The sequence below is a fragment of the Cardiocondyla obscurior genome, linkage group LG02, assembly GCF_019399895.1.
Source record: "Cardiocondyla obscurior isolate alpha-2009 linkage group LG02, Cobs3.1, whole genome shotgun sequence".
NCBI lineage: Eukaryota > Metazoa > Arthropoda > Insecta > Hymenoptera > Formicidae > Cardiocondyla > Cardiocondyla obscurior.
In genome coordinates, this window is record NC_091865.1 from 8,771,887 (window position 1) to 8,796,012 (window position 24,126).

General features: G+C 34.4%; 1 protein-coding gene across 10 annotated transcripts in view; it reads right to left on the reverse strand.

Moving 5' to 3' along the window:
- Nucleotides 1–24,126, reverse strand: part of Nmdar2 (NMDA receptor 2) — a 154,781-nt gene that overhangs the window by 8,453 nt on the left and 122,202 nt on the right. For 9 of the 10 annotated variants that reach the window (XM_070671824.1, XM_070671849.1, XM_070671816.1 and 6 more), the window contains 9 exons: nt 15,906–16,135; nt 6,512–6,659; nt 5,437–5,620; nt 4,981–5,120; nt 4,206–4,318; nt 3,439–3,723; nt 2,669–2,850; nt 2,263–2,498; nt 1,607–1,800 (listed from right to left, as the gene is read on the reverse strand). In XM_070671824.1, coding sequence (XP_070527925.1) covers nt 1,607–1,800; nt 2,263–2,498; nt 2,669–2,850; nt 3,439–3,723; nt 4,206–4,318; nt 4,981–5,120; nt 5,437–5,620; nt 6,512–6,659; nt 15,906–16,135 — 1,712 coding nt within the window. The remainder of the gene's footprint in view (nt 1–1,606; nt 1,801–2,262; nt 2,499–2,668; nt 2,851–3,438; nt 3,724–4,205; nt 4,319–4,980; nt 5,121–5,436; nt 5,621–6,511; nt 6,660–15,905; nt 16,136–24,126) is intronic. The other variant, XM_070671832.1, reaches the window with a different exon arrangement.

Below are 24,126 nucleotides of genomic sequence, written 5' to 3' on the forward strand. Positions count from 1 at the left end.
ATTTAAAGATATCTCAAATCCAAAGAAAAGAAAGATTAATAATAAATTTAATATTGCATTTAATATTTACTACTTTAATATACAGCATCTTTGAGAAAAAAATTCTGTTAGCAAGAGAGAAAAAGAAAACGTAACAGAAAGCGATATTAAAAAGGCGTTAGCACACGTCTTATCGAAAACGCACGGTTCGCCCTGTTATAGATAGGTACATGCTGTGCAAACAAGACGCCAAGTGACGTTAGAAAATAGGTCATCACTACTTAAGCTTGGCCCCGCAAATATATTCGTTTTAAGATGCGTGTGCTTCGACGTTGCCACTCGTAGAACAATGATTTCTCCAGTAATTAAACTTTAACGTGGAAATTTGCCGCGAGAAGCCAAGCGTAAGTTTGTTTAAGATGTTAAAACAAAGACAAGTAGAATAACTGTGCAACTACATGCGTAGACTTTTGTCACGGGTCCACTTCCGCTTTGCGAAGTAATTTCCGGCAGAAGAGCGAAAAGTGTGGAAAGATGAAGGAGATTTAAAAGAAAGCTTTCTAAAAACGAAAGGTTTCCAGTTTCGAGGTTGAAAAACAAGCGATAGCACTTTGCGAGAAGTATCGTTCATAAAAGCGTAAATTGTAATCTAGAGAAGAAAAGTAAAATGCGTAATGGCTGCTGCCGGCTGGTGACTCTGAACATCATCTCATTTTCTGCCACGCGCGGATGGGTGATTCTTTTCTTTTTTCTTTTTACCTCGACTAAATGGTAGCAATTAATCTTTGAATGTCGACGCTAAACCTAATTTCACGATGCGTTAATTATTCCTGTAAAACGTTTTAGTAAAGTAGTCTCTGAAGAATTTTTTTTCTCATCAAGCAATTCTTAATTTCCTTTTTTTTTCAATTTTTTTTTACCCTTTTAAATTGTTTTTATTTATTCGATTGTTTATAATAGTTATACGTATAGTATTTTTATATCGTATACTAGAAAACAATTTCGTTTAAAATATGAATTAATTTAATTTTTCTCGTGAATATTGCGTTAAATTGGATGTAAAGTTATTACGGCTAGATGTTACGCAGTATTGATTAATTTTTTTTATTGTCACGCTAAAAAAACGATTTTTTTTTTTCACTTTCGTTTAATATTTAAAAAATTGTCAAAAGCTCAAAGCATTAGATTTTCATTTTCTCATCGCGTACGACTGCGACACTTCGATTCAGAGAAATTCCGACATTAAAAGATTAATCATATTAGAAAGTGCTTCATTTGTCATGCAAACTTCTGACGCAAATATCAAGATAATTTATTCTAAAAATTTGCAGATTTTTCCTGTTTCCAGTAAAAAGAAATAAAATCAGTCGGATGGAAAACTATTGCAATCAAATTCCTCGCGAAAGAATGACGCTTCATCGGATATTAAGTGATCGAGTTTATAGATAATCGAATAGCATGATTGATCATTGAGAAAAGTAAAGCTTCCTGTCTTCGTAAACGTGCGATTCAAACTTGATCAATTCAGCTCTTCGTTCGATCACATTGCAAATACCCGGGTACAGTCGAGTACTTTCGTAGCTTAATACGGAATTAAACGATATTAGGAGAAGAGCGGAGCACGTACTTGGTTTGGGTGGGCTTTATTCCGTGGGCCTCGAGATCCTTCTCAAGCTGCCTGATCCTGATCTTGGCCATGTCAAGCTCGTGCTTGACTTTCCATAAGTGGGTGTCGCAGATCGGATCCTTGCATCTGTGATGTCTTAAGATATCCTGTGCCTCGTACACTGCACCCCGAAAAGTCAAGGACTTCCCGACACTCTTTAAATAAAACATTTTGCTTATTATTATCCTTTTCCAATACTAATACTAAAAAGTATATAAAAATAGACAAATATTACATGGAAAACGGATATTATCGAGTAAGAAAAGAAAAAAAGAATTAATTTGCAAATAAATTTGTAAAGAGTTTTTAAAATACTAAAAAAAAAAAACTTGTAATTAAATATTAGTGTCAATACGTTTCTATAAATTTATTTTATATATTGTTTTTAAATTTAAAATTATTATTAATTATTTTACTCAAAGATATACATGTATTCGAATCGTTATTGAGAAATAGTTTGAATTAATGGTGTTATTTATTTTCGAAAGATATCATTAATATTTAAACATCTGTCGCTTGCTATAATATAGATGGTTTTAAAGCTAAGAATGACCTAGTTCCAGAAATAGCACAGGAAATTACGAGATTCTTGCGATATTAAAATTCACAATGCTTACTAGACTGAAAATAGCGCATGTGCCACCATCGTCGCTTTTAGCCAGATGATGTCTAATGTATTTAAAATACAGATGCTCCACGAATAAAAGAACCGCCGCCAAAAGAATGCCCATCATCAGTAAAAGAAACGCGCTCAAGAATTGCTCCAGCGCTAGCGGATCGCTACTCTTTTGTACTTCCCTTCCAGGCTTACACGTCCCAGTCATCCAGTATCTTCTCAATCGTTCCAAATCTCCTAGAATCGATGGAATGACGTAGATAATGGATATGCAATAAACGATCCGTCGAGAAAGATTAATGGACCCATATATATTTTACACACACATACGCACACAGAGAGAGAACATTTTTATACGTGAACGTGATCTTTGAGAGGATTAAAAAAAATTTGGAACACCAAAGTACCGTTATCTCTATAATCCAACAGACGTTTGTTGAACATCTGTAAGTATTTTGAGTTCCTGGAGAACGCCAGACCGTATCCGGTCATAGCGTACCACTGTCCGACTGTCAGTAGCCGACAGTCTTCGTTCTGAGCAACCAAGTAGTCCAAGACGGTGCCATCGTAAATAAACGCATCCAGCTCCCTGCAGAAATTATAACGGGATATTTTGTATCTCATTATACCCCGGAGTAATATTTTAAATCTTTATTACAACGAAATTGATGTCGCGGGATTTTTTATTTAATTTATATATGCATATAACGTACAATACTGCAAAATGATTACAATTTATTAAGCTTGAATTTCAAGCCGACGTATATTTCTTTACGTCAAATACTAGGTTTGTTAGAGTACGTTTACGTGTAACTAAACCCAATATATATATATATATATATATATATATATATATATATATATATATATATATATATATGAGTCAAATAAAATATTTTATTTCAGTTATTAAAAATTTTATACGGAATCTGTGTACTAGAAATAAAAATATACAAAAAAAAAAGGTTTACTTTTTAAATAGATATCTGCATGCGAATCGTTTAGAAAGATTTTTTTTTATCACAATGTAAATTTGTTACGCCGCGATAATATTTTAAAATCATCGTTTTAATTTTTGTGCTTCGTGCTTTTTTTTTCTTTAAATAAATATTTTTTTTAAATCGTGTAATATAAATATTAATGATTAAATTTTAAATCGTGCCATAAAATTACTTACCCGCTGATAACAGCTTCGACACCCTCTGCAACGCTGCTTTTATTGAAGCTTCTCATGTAAGAATGCATTTCCTTAAAGTACTTTGCCAGCGTACTGTCTGTATGACTCCATGGCACGGTACCGAATTTGAACATGGGTTTATGAGAAAAAGGCTTCGCGAGCCTGTAGTCGTCCACACCGCTGAACTCGTGAAACTCTTCCCGCGTGATCATAAAGGCAGCCAGATTGGCAGTGTAAATGGCGAGGAAGACCACGGCAAATAACGCCCAGACGTTTGTCATAAATCTATGTACACAACATATTAATATTTAACATTAATAATCTTCATAAATCACGATTTGTAATACATTATACATGTATGTTACAAATATTTGCAGCTTGTTTTTTCTAATCTTGTAATCGCGATAGACTTTAAAGCATTCTAAAGAATTCTCAATATCTCCCGCTATTTAAATCGAATTTAATTAATTAATTTACATCAATTTGGGTCACTAAATTTGAACTGCGTCAACATGATGCATAACTTACAAGTGATTCTGGATCTGAGGCAATGTGATTGGTGACTCATAAGTAGTTGGAGTAATTTACATTTTAGAATGGTTGTCGCGAGCAAATGTTTGTCCGGGAACATTTATGCACAGCGGCCGATCTCGAATGGTTAAGCGAAGAGGCGGAAGACTAATTTGTCGCTCGAGTTCTATCTTGGGTCGGTAATTAAAATTCGTCGGGAGAACGACGTCCTGCGGTAAGGGATCCTTTTCACTAACCTGGCTGTAAATCCTCTGGGAGAGTCGATATGGACGGCAGCCTGAAATAATACGGCCCAAACCAACCAGTACGTGCGGCAAAACGAAAATCGATGATTTGTCGATGGATTTTTCTGCAGAGAGAAAGGAAAAGTAAAAAGAAAATTAATATTTTATTGGGATTAAAAAAAAATGTATATGTAATAATAATAGAAACACTGGTAAATTTTCAAATTACATTACATGTAAGAATATTATTATGTAATTATGATCTTCTTTCAATTGTAAATTTTAATTTAATAATTTTGATTATTATACATATAACATCTTTTACACACATATTTAAATAATGTTATTAGTGTATAAGAAAGAACAGATATAAACGTCATTCTTGTACAAATTATTTCTTGTGAGTTGCATGCAAAAAAAAATCATAGCGTTAAAAAAAAAGTGTATCAAATAACTTTAATTTCGTTTGCATGTTACAGGATCATCGTAGGTGCAGATGCATCGATTGTTGTATAATTTTTTTTTATTTATATTAATAAAAATGTACGTCAAAAAATGTTGTGTAAATTATGTAAAATTATATAAAATACAAACAATAACCGGGAATTAAAAGTCAGTGCGATATTAATCCATCAACGTCTTTTCCCCTGACAAACATCGAAGCATGCATTGTAATTAATTACTATTCTAATTATGACACCGTGACATTTGTGCATTAAGAAGTTGAAGGTGCGAACGAGAAGGAAACATCTAACACATAGTTAATGAAAAGCGAAATAAAAAATACCAGTTTTTGCGCAGCGCCTGAAGGGTTTACCTTCATGTCGAAACCCGAAGGTGATGCCCACTCAAAGAGCAGTATCATTACCGTCGCAGCATGTATGGCGACAATGCCTACTAGCATCCACGACGCCGTGTCGAACGGTTCTGAAAATTGTATTGTTAATTTAGGTGTTAAAGTGAGTTTCCCGCTTTCAGCTGCCACTGAGTACCACATATATATTTTCGTGGCGGTGACAATTTGCACGAAATTACTGCTTTTGTAAATATTCTCCTAATTTATACAACATTATTAATATTACGAAATAATATTATCATTTGTCACTGCAAATATTTTACTCAATTTATGTAATATTGTTTATTTGTGATAAATGTAATATGTATTTTTTAAACGTATTGTCAACTCGTGCATGTTATTAAAACGTCGTTAGCGAGAAGCGATCTCTGTAAATGTGATTCTTACCTAAAAATGCGGTGGGAGATATTATGCCCGTTCTCTTTGCTACAATAATGGCAATGCCAGTCTCCATATAAGGTACAGTGAAATCTACCACTGCCTCTCTTTCCGAGTTAATCATCAACGAAGTCATCACCATATCAGTCTTCCGATTGACTAAATCGGCTATAAGCCCGTTCCACTTTCCATGCTGCGTACAACAAGTGATAAATCGTGAGGTTTGTAATAAAAACCGATTATCGCTCGCAACATTGTCTACGTCAAAAGACGTAACGCGTGAACGAATTAACGTAAATTAATGACACTTGAAATGTATGAAATAAAATTTATAATTATATCTGAAATTATAATATGTAACAAAACGTAAAGCATTGAAATTTATTATACGCGCAAAACAGGTTTATTTCTTCTCGTCACCTTCAATACCAATAATCGTAATTTAATACGCGCCGCATTTTCGCGAGAATCATGAAATGATAATGATAATGATGCGGTAACGTGATTAGAACCCACGATAAATGGAAAATTATTTGTTTTTAAGCCATCTCAGCTGCTGTTGAGGCGTAAATATACGTTGGCGGCGTCGGAAGCAACTTTTGTGCAGCGGAAATTAAACGCGTTGAAAGCTCATTCATGCGTAGATTTTCGTAATAACAGTCATCAATAGCTAGGTCAACACACGTGCTTGCAGATAATTATTATCGTCAGATAATTCAGCTTTCAAATTACATTCCTAAATCTGCGGGGCTGGGAGAAGTGGAGCGCAATCGTCCTTTCTCCGCGTTTTGTTTTATATTTCGCGAGACTACGTATATTTCGAAACTGTAAAAACAGATGTTAACGATCAGTCGTGCTCAAGCCGTGTTACGTTTTCCTCGCGATGTTAGCTGCCTGCCGTAAACGTGAGAGGACAGAAATTTTAAATGTACGAAAAAAAAAAAAAAAAAAAAAAAAAGGAGGAATAACCGCGTCGTTGCAGATGCGGTAAACGTTCCGCGGGAATTTTCTCGTTGCATTACAAGGCACATTTATCTTCTGTGCGACGTAAGCAGCACCTTTCATGAATTTTGCTCAAGCTTACCTCCAAAGTACCCCACTTGCCGTCCTCCACCCTTACGAGCTCGTAAGTGAAACCAATTTCCTCGGAAAACTTTTGTAACAGATCGATGCAAAATCCACTGCAGCACTGATAAAAGCTTTCATTCTTCTGTGCCGATTGAATATCTATTCTGAAACATAAAACGAGAGCTCGTAAACGGGCCAGTATTTGTAGCGGATATGAGAAATCTCCTGCACTTCATACTTGCGCATACAACTTCGGAAGAGAGTAAAATAAACAACAAAAATTCTTCGAGTCTTAAGAGATACGGTCGATTGTTGTAATATACAACATGTAAGCGCATAGTTTATCGGAATTTTTGAGAACATTTCATTCAAAAAATATTGTACAAAAGAACGAAAATATAATGTAATCGTAAAAAAAAAATAATACTGAAAAATATCTCAAGAATACAAAATTAAGTACATTAATTTAAAAAAATTTTACAATTTGTACGTTATTTATAAAAGAAAAATTTTTCAGAAACAAAGATCGACGCTTGTGACAAAGTAAAAATAGAGCTTTAAAGAGAAAGTAAAGAGACTGAATAAGTGAGTTGCTCTGTTTCCTCAAACAATATTATGATATGTGTAGATAACTATTTAAAGAAACGTCTAGTTTGATATTTCAAAGCAATACGCCCAAAGCATTTTCATTATATTATTCGTGTAACAAGCAAACTTTTTTTTTTCTCTCTACGTAATAAACATTTATTATAAATGAGAGTAATGTATTCAAGGAAAATTAGAATTGCAACCGTAAAGAAATTATTAATTAACGAGACACGCCTTGGAAAAGTTTTCTATTTAGGCGCCCTTATTTTTCGTCTGAAAAATTTTTCGACGTTCTTTTAAACGATCTTGCTTCACTCTTTATCCCGGTATATAAGCAAGGTGCAATTAAATTCACCGCAGCTGTGCCATTCGGGTCAGATGTCGTTGGAGCAAGAACTGACAGCCATTGTTGGCCGCCTTTTGAGAAAATCGCCCCTCGGAATGAAGCCCTTTCATGCATCTGACATATACAACTAACAAGATTCACTCTGAGAGTAACATTAAACTCTTTTGTGTACAACGTCTAAGTCGTGATTAATGCTGATATACTAAGTGTCCAATATTATTAAGATAAACAAAGTATAAAGCGTAATTTAAAATATAATAATTTTTTCACAAAAATGCACGTTGATTGTATTGCATTACGATAACGCAAATATAAAGTAAAGTAATATTCAATTAAATTAATTATACCTACTAAAGCTATATAATACGAATTAACTTTCCAAAAACCGCACAACAGATTCCTTTTCTAATTAAAGTCCTCCGATCGTTATGTTTTATAGAGAGGTATTGTAATCCTGCTTGAATTACAATTGTATCAGTTAACACAAAGGATATTAAATAACAGTTGTTTTTCCTCCCTGAATAATTCATAAATGTAAACAAATTTTATTTCATACAGCTTTAATTGCAGCGTGAATGAAATACATTTTGACACAGTTTGACAAAAGCATATTAACGATATGTTGTATTGATTCCTCGATAGTAAATTGCTTAAATTGGCGAAAGCGAGTATAATAATTGTTTCAAACAGTTGTTTCAATGTATTTTATTTGCGGCTGAATGAATGTGGTCGATTTCATTGAAGCGTTACTTCAAATTGCCGATTAAAAGTTTGCCAACATCGCTTTGCAGACATCGTGCTCCATTTAGCATGACGGCCAGGGTAACATAAAAATTTTTTTTTAATTTGTTATAGCAAAATATTAAAAATTAAATTTGCTCTGAGAATGAGGTATTTAAACACGTAATAGGTATGTACATATACCGTATTAATGTCAATTAATAAAATTGGAAATAAACTCGGAAAAATGATAAAACTATTTTAGTAAAATTTAGAAATCAATATATACATATTCAAGTTTCGTTTGTTTAAATCTATCATACACAACTATCGACCAAATTAAAATGCATAGTTATTTTTCTTTTTTAATTGTTTTATTTTTTATCGTGAATTTGATATGCCGTCATATAATTATGATCAATAATCGATCAAAAACAATGTTTTTCAAAACAATGCTTTTAAGGGGAAAGAAAAAATTCTCAAAAAAAAAAATACAAGAAAAAAAAATCTGAAAATGTTGGGTGATAGATATGTTTCCATAACGGTATATTCAACCAGACTTTTGCATTGTTTACGGTGTCGATTACGGCATTTTCGTCGATGCGCTGACATGTATGCGACGCACGAAAATATCGAATTCCAATACCCACACGTGAATAAAATTCGGTGTTGTGCCCTATCTCATCCTTTCTTTTGTATCATATTTCCGATTTTGAAGGAATACACGCAGCGATATATATGTTTATGTGCTTTTGTAATATCGTTTTGTAATTAAACTTTCATCAAAAAAGAGAATTTGCCTATAAAAATAAAAAGAAAAGTCATTACGTCAGTCAAAATTCCGGTCGGGAGCTATTTTATACCGAGGTGCACCGTACACATATACGAGGTGCCACATAAATATTTTCATATAATGTGGAAATATATTTGCAGTTATATTTCAGTCGCTGTAAGAACGTATTAATCTCACTGAAAATCGCGCCCTTTTTTGTCTAAAGTGAAAATATTTGTCGAGAAAAAAGGGACACGATGAAGAACGCTGCTCGCGAACAGTAAAATAAATATAGGGCAAATACGTTTCGCGATATGATAGAGCGCGATGTCTCGATGAAAATATATTTCGGAATCGGCGGTGATAAAAATCGAATACATATTCGTAGGTCAGCTTGGCGACGATGCCTAGAAAAGTATCGTAGTGAGGGCACTGTCATAAAATGCTTTGCTACTGACGTTTATTGCCACTCTCTTCGCAGTGGCACGCGGCACGTAAAAGGTGCTCACAATTTCGAGGGAGTGCACAGTCTGCTGCCACTGTTACCACGGAGAAAAATGTAGCGTCGCATTAAAAGCGAGAAGTTCACGCCCGTAATGCCTTCAACTTTTCAGTTTCTGTCGCGTAATGCGTCGGATAAGAAGCGAAAACTTTGATCTTAACTCTTCGTAGTCGACATTTTCAAAAGATTTTCCGACACTGTCCGATGTAATGGGCATTACGTTTTCTGCGATAGCTTATCACATGTGACAGACCCTTGTAAATTAATTTCGTGCGATATGTTACGTGGCTTATTGCTCGGAAGAATAAGATTTTACTTTTGTCATTGATTCATGGTGGTGTTAAATAAATAGTTTAAAGGTTTAACTAATTTAAAAATTTCGGTAAAAATTTACGTTTCTTGATTAATGTAAAATATGTTAAGTACGTATATATACGTACATGTAATAATAATTATATTTCTTAATATCTTTTTTTCTTTTTTTTTTTTTTACACATCTAACTAACTCACTTTTATACTTGCAATTTTATTTAACAAATTCGTATTATATACGAGTATAATATTAGCGTATAAAGTTATCCAAAATTATACATGCCGAAACTATAGTGAGTACGCTGTCAGGAACTATTTCTGAGTTTCTAAAACCGGTACGGATCAATAAAGTCGTTCGCAGCAAACTTCCTTATTGTTTTAATGCCGAACGGTTAACGTTGATGTTAACTCATCTGCTTTGAAAGACATATACGACCAGTAATTTATGAACCACGTTATATGTATAATGTATTACTGCATATTACATAGTAAATGTACCTTCACCAGTGATGAGCTATATGCCTCTAGAGGACGGAAATGACTTCCTTCTCTGAAGTAAGATTCTTGGTAATTATGTAATATTACAGTAACTTATATATATATGTATATATATACAAAATTTCATATGTGCGAACAAACTGTCGCTGCTAGTCCGATAACATTTCCAAAATGATATACTTGGACATCTCTGCATTGAATACTGTAACCGATAACTTTACGCATTGCAACGCGCAACAGTCTCGACAAAATAATACTTGAGCGGAAAATTGAATATTTACCGCATAAAAATCAATCTCAATCAGCAGGTTTGACCAAGGGTGTTAAAAAAAAAAAATTAAATTATCTTACCGCAAAAATAAACGTATGCTTTTGATTTACACGACGAATAACGCGCAAGACTCGTCTCACCACTCGACAATAATGGAGTGCACTTAAAGTCACGGACACGTATGTCTGACAGTAACGCACTTCTACTACTGCGGGCAAGTAACGTAGAGTAAAACTGGTACGTGTGCATTATATAAAACGACATTAATCGCGAACTTCATTTGCGTAATTTTAGTCAGCAGACGAGCGATGCCTGACGTTGATATTCCCAGAGGCATATGCGGGAACGTGCCAGCGTTCATCGTTGTAATTGATGTAAATTCTCTTTCGTTCCTTATAATACGGCGGGCGGTTTTTATATTCCTCCGGAAATTCATTTCCTTGGATATTCGACACGTTAATTGCCAATGACGCAAATGGCACAAAAATCGCGCTTTAAATCCTCACAGTGGATCGATCCAATGACAGTGATTTGTCACAACAGGCAGCCGCGGCCGGTTACCGCGGATCTATTTTGCCGCGTATCAGAAGCGTGAAAAATGAACGGCAGCTCTTTACGTACTGTGATCGCTTGACGTTTGACAGATAAATCGTTTCCGAAAGATTAAGTGGCTAGCGTTATGTGATACGTATAATATATTCTTACGATTAACTTTTTATCGAGCTTTATTTTTGCTTCATGTTTCATAATTTTCTACTTTGCCATTTCTTGCTTGTAAAACTTACGATTTGACTGTTTTTCACAATTAATAATACTTAATAATTTAGATTTTAAATTAATACAAGTAATTAAATATTAATTAATTCTAACTAGTCTCTTTCATAAAAAAAAGAATTATTTATACTGTATATTTTTAATGAGAAATACATATTGCAGGCACTTGTCACGCGATTCCTAATAAATATTTATAACGCCAATTTTTTTACGCTAACAATTGATATAAATTTAAAAGAGTATCATACTTTTTTTATTTTACATAAATGTAATTATCCTTAAAAGAAAGGAGTGATTAACTTTGCTCTTTTTTAAAATAAATTTTCTCAGCAGCCTTGCGTTAAAAATCTCATTGAATTACTCGACAGTCTGTCAAGCGTGTTACTACTTTATGAAAAGTAGATTCTTCCCTCGTTCACGAAAGTAGAAGAGTTGGAGCTACAAAGGAGGTTGGAGCTACAAAGAGAGGCCTTTACCTTGAAGAAGTGTTACACGGGTGTTCCGTCGAGGAGCTTTTCGTATCGATACAACACTCTTGCGGAATTCCGTCTTTACACAAGCATCAAGCTTTCGAGACACGTTCGCGTAGCCTTCTCGTTTCGCAAATTAGCATGAGGTATAATAGAGATTATTACGGACATCTGAGCCGTCTTGAATTACGCCTTCGCCTTGAAGCAGCGTTTATCGTTATCGATTCGCATTTCCGAATTATCGGGAAACGTTATTAGTCGAATGAAGGAAACACCGATTACCTGCGTACTAACGAGAGATTCGATACCTTGCCTACATGGACGGGTCAAAGGATACCAATAATTGTGGACATAATGCGGTAGAATAATATATGCCTATATAAATTGCAAGTAAACTTCAAATATCACATTTAATTGCGTCAAAATATTCGTAATATTAATTACCAAACTATCGCATCGTAGAAACTTGAGCATTGTTTTGTATTGTAATTTATACACATGTACAGTCTATCAATAAAGCTGCAATAGTTACGTCATTAACGGTGTCTTTCAAGCAAAATGGACGTTGTCCATCGCAGTTGATCGTCATTAATTATAATCCTCCCAAGTTAGTCTGGTGACGTTAGTTTAGGTAATTATCTTGTACCGTTAAAGCCTCAAATAAACTCTCTTATTAATTTCATTTTAAGATTCCGATTAAATATTATCATACAAAATATCATTACCAATATGAACCGAAATGTAATATTCAAACAAAATAAATTTTTTAACGTTTTCTTTCTTTTTCTTGTCGTTGGCGAACATTCCTTTAAGACTAATATATATATATATATATATATATTTGTATTTACAGAAATAATTCGTATATATTTATGATTCGCGTTACAAACGTTGGAATTAAGTTAGGCCATCTTGGGGTTAATCTATTTTTGCACTGAAACACGTTAATGTAATTTCTTCCGCTTTCAACTCGACTGCATTTTAAACCGTAAAACGAGCCCCGCGTTTCACAGGAACTTATTCGCGTTTGTATTCCGTTCCATACTCGAGATAAGAGGTTGTCCTTTACCATTTGTAGGTGCCTCAGCCACTTCTCTGGTAAAGGATATCTAAGTGATTTGCATATTAATATAGAGAGATATGTTCGTTGCTCGCGAGGTCTTGCCAGAGATTATAAGTGTGGCAATAATGAAATATTTAGCGTAAGATCTATTAAACGGTTATAACGCAGTAGAGAGTGAATTGTGAAAACGGTAAAAACTATTAAATTTTACATCGTTATATATTATTTTTCTTTCACATTTATAATACCTTATTCTGTGTAAAAAAAATATATGTATATATGTATATGTATAAAAGTAAAATTAATTTTTTTTTTGACGCGTATATATTCAAGCACAAAGTATAGATACGAATACGAAAGGTTTTATCTTTTATCAAAATGAATTTGATGAACTCATTGATATTTCAAGCACATTTTTCTCCGTTGAAAATAATCGTGGTGAGGTAACATTTATTATCTCGCTTGTTTAATTGGATGAGAATGTGATCTCCGGACTAAAGAAAAATTAAAAATGTAACACGGACAAATTGGTATTCGTGCCGACGGTATATCATCGGCGAAACGTTACGTTCGGTATAATTTATTGCCAATTATTCTGCACCGTGCAATACCTCCCTAAGTTTCTTACAGCTCTAATATCAATTCGTTAAATGAGAGTAACGCGCTGTTCTTCCAGGCTGCACACAATTAGCAATTAGGTAATTTCCTCTGTTCCCTGTAGCGACTGATGAAACGTAATTTTTATTTTTTATTGGCAGCAGTTAGTTGCCGCGGACTGTACATAAAAAAAAGGGGTAATGCGATGTGCAAGTTTCTCCTAATGGTTTAATCTTTTTCAGAACCTTTCTTATTTAAGTATGCATTCCGCGTCGCATCTGTAGCTAAATGCGCTTTCGCCGTACAGAATTTATTAACTCAATTTAGTGAAATCAAAAGTACTATTTTCTTTTTTTTTTTTTTTTTTACAAATAAATATGCGTTTTTTACAAACATAAATATATATTTTCTTTACAGTACTAACATTAGCTTTTAAAAAGGCAAATAAATTCGACAAATATTTATTTAAAAAATTACTAAATTAAAATAAAGCAAAAATATTATACAGAATAAATCTCTCTCACTGTTTTGTAATATGATTTATCAATTTGTGAATGTTTGTTTCCTTCAAATTTCTCCGTAGAATTGGATAACTGTGACATCGACAATTGAAGTTGAAAATCGACTTGTATCTAATTTGTTTCTTTCACTGTAATTTCCTAACGTTTCTTCGCACGACTTGCGTTTCTCGCAAGAGAAAGAGAAGAGTTTCAATTACTTCCACGCTGTTATTCTCGCGAATGCCTTTGGGAAACTTGTCGGCTGTCTATTTTCGAAGCGCGATTCGCATTGGACTCTTGGATCTGACGTGTACAAATATACGTTAAATCGTTGTCTTCCTTTTTCTGTTCTCGTGCGTTACTAGGATTCGTTATTTAATTTTGTATTCGAAGCATCACGAGAATAATGGTTAAATAACAAAAGAAATAATACGATCTAACAGTCTAAACTAAATATTCTGGAATTAAATTTCACGAAACACACAAAAAAAAAATAAAAAAAACACAGATGCGAACGATTAAACAATATGTAAACAGCAAATTTCCGATCAAATTATTGTAAAACATTCGAGATAAAAATTTTTTTTTTAATTTTGCGTCACGTTTAAAAATACACGTATTATTTGCAGTCCAAATTTCCAGCTTATTTTTTATCCGATTCATTCATAGTTAATGACACATGAATAGAATGAAAACGTTGGTCTAACAATTTCTTGCCAACAAAACAAATATAAAAATTTATCCAAATGTAGAGAGCCACTTTGTTTCGCACTATTTCGAACCAAGTGCTGTATTGTTTTTACACAGAAATAGATTTTTTCGCGGACTCTCGAGTTTACACTGAAAACGAGCGCTTGCAACAGCTGTCGCATACACTATATACTATACAGAGAATGCAGGCAGGAAAGAGTTTTTAACGTATATTACGTGACCCGGTTTCGCGCAAATAAATACCGTTATATGCAGAAAATGTCTGCCGGAGACTGTAACCCCAAACGATATCAATGATACTCCAAATTGGATAACGACGTTCGAGAACACGTACGATAAAATTTAACAATTTCCAGCTCGCGTTTGACGCGAAGATCGGTATAAAACAATCTGATGAAAATAAGCCACCTGCGTTTGACTATCAGACGAAGTCGTTATAGCAATGATCGCAATTACGCCCATTTCACGTTTATCTCGTTATCTTTGAATATGATAAAATTTAGCGGCGTACTTTAAAGGATTAAACGCAAACTTCAAAGATTTACTAAAGGCTAAAGACACGTAGTAAAGTGCTTTCCAATAGATTTACCGCATGATAAACGTCATTATGTGGCATTATAAGTGTCACCTCTTTCGCTCTCTGATGAAACGTGAGTATTAGTCTGGCCCTACCTGTCCAATGCTTTCAAAGACCGACCCTTTAATTTTGGATTTGATATGCACAAGGCTTCTTCCAACTTGGTATAGAAGCACCACGTGTACTATAGTAGTACCCCTTGTAAATGAAATAAGTGTGTCATGCACTATGGTAGTCGGGTTTAATATTCGGTCTTTGCCTAAAAGCACCGTTGAGTCCGTCGTAATAAGTCGATTTCTCCGGAATATTACAAACTAGAATCTGTCTATTTTAGTACACGGCAGTAATAATATATTACACGCAGAACCATTTTCAATAAATCCCGTTTGAAAACATTATTAATAATATTTTAAAAATCGATTAAACTCAGATTAAAAAAAAAAGTATTTAGTACATAAATACTAAATAAGAAATTTCACAAAAAATACTAAATAAGAAATATGCAGCGTGAAATGTAGCTCGCATATAAAAATAATTTATTAATAAATATCAATAAGTAATTCGAGATTAATAATTAACAGGACACGCGAATACCACACCTATATTGATAATTATTTCCTGATTTGTAAATGTTTAAACGTCTAAATATCGATATAAAGTATTGACGGATATGTCTTTCTGGAAAAAGAATCCTATTTTTCATACTTACCCAACCATATCGGAGTCCTTGGCCACTCGACAGTGAACACCGCGATCCACCAAGCATTTTCCGGTCACAGGATCGGGCGGTGCAAGATTGATGTAGGGTGGCTCTTCTAGAAAGGTTATTTTGAGGTAAAACTTCTCCGGCACGCCTTGCGGAGGAGTGTGGGTATTGCCCGGCCAGACGATGTCCTTAATGTCTAGACCCTCTTTTTCCCAGGATTTCCAGACACCGATCTGCCGACAAGCAATAAAGACAAATGTGATTAAATACAGTATTAACGTCTGATGGATTATCTTGAGTATTTACGTTATCAACTTAATTTTTTTTTTTTATATAAATATATATATATATATATATATATATATATATATATATATATATATATATATATAATTAAAACGTTTTCTTTAATTTTGATTTTACTTAAGGCTCCTATTTGACGCGTATAAAACATTTTACGATAAAAGTTCAGCTTCATTGCTTTAAAATTTACAACACTCCTGCTTTATACTTGATTGCGTGCAAAATTGTTTTTAACGGAAAGTGTCAGCGATGAAAGTATATCATGAAACGGAAGTAAAATTACAAAGTTTCTCTCTGCACTTCTCTGAATCGCTTCGTGACGAATCTGGAAAAGAAGGTTTAGTTGTACCCCGATATAAACTCATCGTGTACTTCAACTTGTTTGCTTCCCACGCGTATCGTTTCTCACTATCGAGCGCGCAATTTACTTCCTATTCAGACGAAACTGTATTCGATAATGGAGCGCCATTAGTCAATGTCGATGAAAATTTTATAATACATCCATCATTGCCCGTATTACCGCCTCAGAAAATTTAACATTAATAATGATTGGTTGGCGGGAACTTTAGCCACTTTCGTACTGCCGCGAAGAAAGAATTGAAGCAAGATGAAAAATAAAAACTTAATTAATTTTTTTCTCTTTTTTTTCCAAGAATTATGTAATAACTTTTGAAAAAGATTCTTTAACGATATTAAGTAACACGAGAAAAATGCAATTAATATTAGATGCTAATAAGTTCGTGTTATAAATATTATATTACATGACTATTAAAAAATAATTTTTTTTTTTAATATACAAGCGTGGAAACAAATTACAGAATTTACATGTTAATTACGTCGATTTTATATTTTTCCTTGAGACGTTAAGAACGTTTAAACTTTTTCGAATTCGATAACGGGTTACTGAAATGTTAAATTGACGCAGATGTAATTTACATCCGTAATTAAAACCATTTGCACATACGCTGCCAGACGTTTCCATACGTAGAAACTTACGGTCGACCCAGGTTTTGTAGGTGAAAATACGTGACCGACGTGTGGAAAAGGCACGTGGGCGGCATTGAAAAGCGCACTTACACTCGGTTTTCTGTACTGTATTGCATGAGTAAAAGCTTCGCCAAAAACGTTAAATTAATTTTTAATAACTGTGGATTTTTACTCTATTGTTATAAAACGACTAAATTATGTGCGCATAGAAGAAACAAAAAACAATTCAAATTATGTATCAAATTTTTAAGTTTTTCGATTTTTTTATTAAAAACTTTTAAATTTTTTAATATTCTTTTAAATACATAAACAATTTTAAAAGTGTAATTTCTTAATTTGTAGTTGCAAGATCAAGAGAAAGAAAAATATTTCTGTAATAAATCGGTGTTAATAAATTTCTGACAGTTAAAGATGAATCTTCGAAATTATCTCAAAGGTTTTTGCATCACGACGAAAGAAGGAAATTAAAAAAGCTTGAAAATTGCTTATTAATTCCTGTCGCTTATTAATTCATATTTTCTACAAAGCAATATCTCTGTTCTTATTACGTATTATTAAAAATCAATTTATTCGCAATATCCAGAATAGATAAGTCAAACATCATTTTGCATATATTTTATCATAAAAGAGCTGAATGTGAAATTACGATATGAAATATTATGCGAATAAAAAATTGGGGCGTATCATTTTTCACAGAATAGAGTGCAATTTAATTTTTACAGATTTCTAAAGGTACGTACGGGAGAGAAATTCTCTCTTTTATCAGGAAAAAAAAAAAAAAGAGAAAAGAGAGAAAGAGAATAATTACACATATTCCCATAAACTTTGTGCTCACACCTCTTATCACATTTTACATTAAAAAAAAATACCTGCAAATCAATGTTTTTATTAAATCCTCACATTATCTGTAATAATTTAATGCTATTTTCTAAAAACTTTAAAAAAAAAAAATTATTACACATCCAGTTTAAAGCTAGAAACATGCTGTAGCTATTTCTATCACACTTCATCGACTATTCATCGACTATCGTACGATGCGTATAATCGAGTGCATTCGAACGCGAATTGATTTATACCGCACATTCCAAAATGTTCCCATTCAAAGAGGTAATTTTACAGCGATGTGAACAAGGGCCCGAAAACTAGGACAGTTTATTTACACCGTCAACATATAACGTCGCTTCGTAAATTTTCGGTTCTTTCGCGCCGCTGTCGATCTATGTATATTGTCTTTATCGGACTGTCAAAATTTATTTGCCCGTCATGTACTACAGCGAAGAAAGTAAATGACTTCTTGTAGAATACATAGCAACTTTCCAGGTGAGAGAGGCCAATAAAACGAAATTGCATCGTCCCGGCGTGAGTGTTGCTTAACTTTTGAATATGTAAAGCTCTCGCTGGTGATACGCGCGAGACATCTGCATATTAGAAACCGATACGGTACGGAGGAGTAGGATGCACCGGGGGTATGTTGCCATGAAAATTCATATACCCGTGCTACCGTATGATCATACATTTTTTTGTCCCTGTCAGTGTCATCCTATCTTAAAAAGTTAAAAAATTCGTGTGACGCGTGAATTATTTGTTAATTGTTGATTCTCTCGCTTGACTTGCTTCACGCCATATACTCGAGCGTTATTACTTCCGAAAACTTCGCGCAAAAAGGACATCGGTCAAGCGACGATCGAACCTATTGACGGTCTCACTTTTCTTTGCGGTCCTCTTTTTTTCTTCAAGGCCCAAAATCTCTAACAAAATCTCTGGTCGCAGAGTCTCAGGTGCGAGGATGTGTCGGCACACGCTAATTGTAATTATAAATTATTTTAATTAATTAATGTCCCCAAATATAATAACGCGCGCAAACTGAGATCCTTTGAAAAACTGTGCGCGCGTAGCGCGTAAAAAAAAAAGACAAAAAAAAATAAAAATGCGTAACCTTCCAATTAAAATTTATCAGTCTCATTAGGAAAGCTGAGGATCATCCGAGAGATTAATACATTTTTAATTAAAAGCTCGAGATCTAACACTATATGTAATTTGATCTTTTTGTTTGCGAACCTATCGACCGCATCCTGCGCTGGGCTTAACCCAGCATAGAAAATCTTTCGGTTGTATCGAAATTATGACAAGCGCGTATGTATTTATGAGTTAACGCGGTTACGCGCGATTGGAAAAGAGATTAATGAAAATAACGTTGAACAGAATATTCGACAAACAAGATTGTGTTTCGAGGGAGATACAAAAGATAATAATAAATTTTGGGATATAATATCGTAAATTGTACGATAGAATTATGCGATCTAATAAAAAAAAATTGAGATATACGTATATATGCACATAAAATTTAAACCACTTTTATTTTAACATATAGAAGTAACGTTAATTAAGAAAGTAATTTTAACGATCGTTCCATAAATTAAATTTATTTTAAAAAATTTTAATATAAATAAAATTGCAATGCACACGAAGATAGGCGTCACTTTCCAATCTGCCTTAATTTCTCTTTCGCGTCCGTGTTTGCAATTACCAAAATTGTATCTTTATTTTAACTCGCGGTAACAATTAACAGTGGAATAAATAATACGTGTTTCCTTCTGCTTTTGCTCGTTACCCTCAACTTAATTTAAATCGCGATTGTAGCGCGGGCCAGCAGACCGCAGGGAAGACTCGGAAATTAAACTTTCGAGAAACTGAGAAAATATCTCGCAAAACGTCATGTGCAATGGTGCCCGGCTACAAAGCGCCGGTGATGAATTAATGACTACGTTAACATGCTCTAAATTAATGAACAGATTACAAGTTCATTACACGAGTCGAGATTATATCGAGTTAATTGCGCCACACGATACGGCGTAACATGTTCTTTGACGTTGACATTCTCTATCACGACGCTCTCGTCAAGGCAATTTCGAATGCTCTTTTGACGTAAGATCAACGTGATGTACCGTAAAATCTTTCGGTATCTCCTAATTATCGCGTTCTCGTTAATGTGTCCTTCTCTAATTATAACTTCCGTCGCCTGTTTAGTTCATGACACGTTAGCAGTTACATCTTGTTAACCAGTTTGTTGCGCCGCGGTGAAACTCGAAACTTTCAACAATAATCAGAGCAGTTATAGCTACGAAACCTAGCAGAATGACGTATTGAGTGTACGCGACAACTACGCAAACGTCTTAAACACTGTTCGAGTGGAAAAATTGAGCTTAACAATTATCTAATAACCAGCTAATGAATCTGTGGTTTGTCTCGTGACTGTCTATCAAAACTATCCAGCATTGAGCCAAAAATGTAACGCTCAGAACGTCTGTAGCTATTAGACAATTATTTCCGGCTAATAGCGAACTAGAAAAGTTAGCCGCCGTTGCCGCGGTGAACGCAATATCTGCTTTTCAGTGTACATACATGAGAGGCCAGCTATGATATTTGCCACGACGACGGAGGTTACCGTATGACACTATCGCGATGTGCTTTGATTCTCACACGAAACCCATAGTTAATATACCGCGAGGCGCCGGCCGCTGAGAACCACACAGAACTGAAGGAAAGAACAGTCCCACTATAACTTCTTCCCTCACCCTGGACGGGCCCGAAAAAAAAATTGTTTCGCTACGTAATCTTCGTTGAACAGTAACGAAACTATTAGCCGTCAAATCAGAATTCTGTATTTATTTAATTTCTCTTTTTATTTTTAATTTAAAATGCGTTTACGTAAAATTTTAAGAAACGGAAATAAATTATTTAAAAGAATATTAATTTGCATTTAATGCAATTGTTGACTTTTGAATCTTGCACCAGAGTGTGATTTAACGTAATGTCCGTTGTTTTTATTTTTTATTTTTTTTTTCTCTTCTTTATATGACAACCGGCGATATGTTTAAAAATTTACTGTGCGTGACGCAAAAAATTCACAGAGAATTTGCTGCGCTAAGAATACTGGGCAATTTTGGAAAAGGTTAATTGGCCCTGGTGGGTTTCGACCGCGACATAAAGTTTCCACAATAGGTTGTCCCTTCGATAAGCTCAGTGAAGTCAGGGGGAAACGGGGATTACGGCCCATACATTGTCCGCGTTTTACCGAAATCGTTTGCGACGATACATGCCACAGTATTTGGCATGATTCCAGCGAGCCCGTTAAGTCCGCTACAGTTCCCTAATCTGTAAAACTTCCGACTTAAATTTCCGCTTGAAAACATCTTCTTCGGAGGACAGACAATTTTTAAGCTCGTTCTGGGACTGTTAGTATCCTCGGCGGTACCGCAATCAGGAATGCGAATAGAAAAGAACATAAATCAAGAAGACAGGGGAAAACGCATATGTGGCACGTGTACGCTCACGGTGCCGTTTCCGTTTCCGGAAATTCAACGAGTTATCGCACTTTAAATTGCTGCCGAGTCTGAATTTTTGATCAAATAAAATGACAAAACGCCTTAACGTATTGAAATTCTCGACTTTCTTTCTTGCGAATTTATGTCGCACGTAAATAACAATATTATATGAATAATTTTTTTTCTCAATATATTGCCGACAATTCGCGTCAATTATATTTAATAACTAAAAATAATTTACTAAAAAAAAAAACTGTAAGTACAAACGATTATGCGACAATAAATGTATATGTATGTATACGAAATTTAATATGCATGTATGTCGGATCTGAAATACGAATTTAATTAATCATGAATTATTGGAAAACGTCCTATTTGCGTTTACGCAAATGAAAAGTTGCAATAAACATTGATAAATTATTCTACTACACACGTAAAAGAAAAAATAAAATAAAATAAAATAATACGCAAATTAATAGGTTGAAAATAACGAGCGTCGCGCGAACGATTTAGCAGAAGCGCGAGTTGAATTCGATCGGTCTCCCCAGTTTTCCAATTCTCCGTTCCATAGGCAATTAACACCGTCAACGAGCAAATGGGAGCGTCAGATAGCGCTATTCGAGCAATTTCCCTAATTAGTTTACAACGTTGTCCGTGTCTTAGGATACACGCGTGCGTCATCACGCATATACGTCGTTCGCATAATATCCATGTACCGAAAAGCTTCGCGTTGACCGCGACGTTGTGTTGTCGACGGTTAATTCCCGAGGCAGCCTCGTACATCGCTGTTTCCGATAATTGACTAATTACTCGTCTCGCGGGTGCAGTCAACAATTTAGATTGGACGTGCGCCTATTACCATCCTTTATGCACCACTGTTTGTAGGGAATGGTTCATCCCGTCCTTCTCAGCGGAAGATCGCGACAAGACGATTACAAACTGTAAACAGAAGTTTCAGGAAACATTCTCATTAAAGTGCTAATGACATAAGAGAATTATCGCAGGAGCTTACTGGCGAGTGCGGATATGACGCGCTTGACAACATGTTCAATGGCTATTCTCGAACGTATATTAATCTGAAAATAATATTTATTTCTAGGTAGAGAACGCGCGTATTTATAACGATTATCTCTGATGTGCATCGGAATATCTCTGATACCATGTACACATTAGTTTTTTTTTTCTTTCCATTTTTATTCACGGTGCTAGTTATCGTTAACTCGTAATTCCTACTGACACCTATTTTTATCTCTTTGCTATCTTGTATAATACTCAATAAAAATCCAATTATTTCTGATACTCCAATAATTTTATTGCTAAAATATTCAGTAAATTGCCGTTCTTTTCTTCAGGCACATTGTCCTATCGCCGTAATTGGTTTTCTTTTCCTTGGTCATCTTTTGCTATCTTGCCCGATTTCGCACTAAGGATTTCGTAACGTAATCCTCTGGATTGCTGAGAATCCCCGGAATTCATTTTTGTTTGGGGAATATAGGACGCGGAAAAAAAATCGATATTACCCGCAGTGCAGAAATAAAGAAATACTTTGGTGGAAAATCGGTGGGGTTATATCGCAGCTATTTCCGTTAGTACTTTTATTTTTTTCTATGAAAAATGTAAACGTTTTCGGGGAGTAACGCAACGGTGTCGCGAACGTTATCACGAATAGTCGGAAATGGTCATAAAAAATTGAGATTTCGTCGCTATTCCTTTTGGTAGAGTTACTATTGATTTTAGAGAGCTAAAGGGTCGTCAATATCATCTTTGTACATATTCATCCCGTTGCCTATTGAACATTCTAATTATGTACATGCAAATTTTAACAAATAAATATATAAATATATAAATTAATATTATACATAATTATTGAATACATTATGTGCTATATAATATATTCTATTTATTTACATTATCTAAAATTAATTGCACTTGTTTGTGTTAATTAATTGTGTTTGCCTCTCAAAATCTACACACATGTAATGAAAATAATTTCGTTAATTAAGTGTTACGTATTTAATAATTTAATAAACGTTTCTATTTTTTTATCATTTTCTTAACAATCAGTATAAGTTGTTTTATTAGACGTAAAATTAAAAAAAAAAAAATTACCGAAAGTAATTTTTAATTCTAAATTCTTTGATTGTTACACTTTAACTCGTGCTGTCGTTTAATAAGGAATATTTCTTTCATTTTATAAAAATGGGAGAAGTACAAGAGTGAGAAAGAGAGAGAGATAGGGAAAGAGGATATGTAAGCATATACGCACAAAGTGATGGTATGTTTGAAATATCGACTAAATGGTGAGTGCCCGTTGCACGTGCATTTATGTGTGTACAGTTGATTGTCGGAGTCGCGTCGCACGTTATCCCGCTGATGTATGCATACTAATTAATTCTACCTCCAGCTTCCTAAGTGACGACCTAATTTCGCGCGATTGCGCGAATGCAAGAGGGCCTGGAGTAAACTGCGTTCCGGCGAGTTTGGCGCGATTCTTGCGTCGGGAATTGGGATTTAGCGGATGTACCTAACGTGATTAGCCGATCGACGCGTTTCACGCGCGATACCGCGCGCGCAACGGACAGACTTTGATCCGATAATCCGCTTATTTT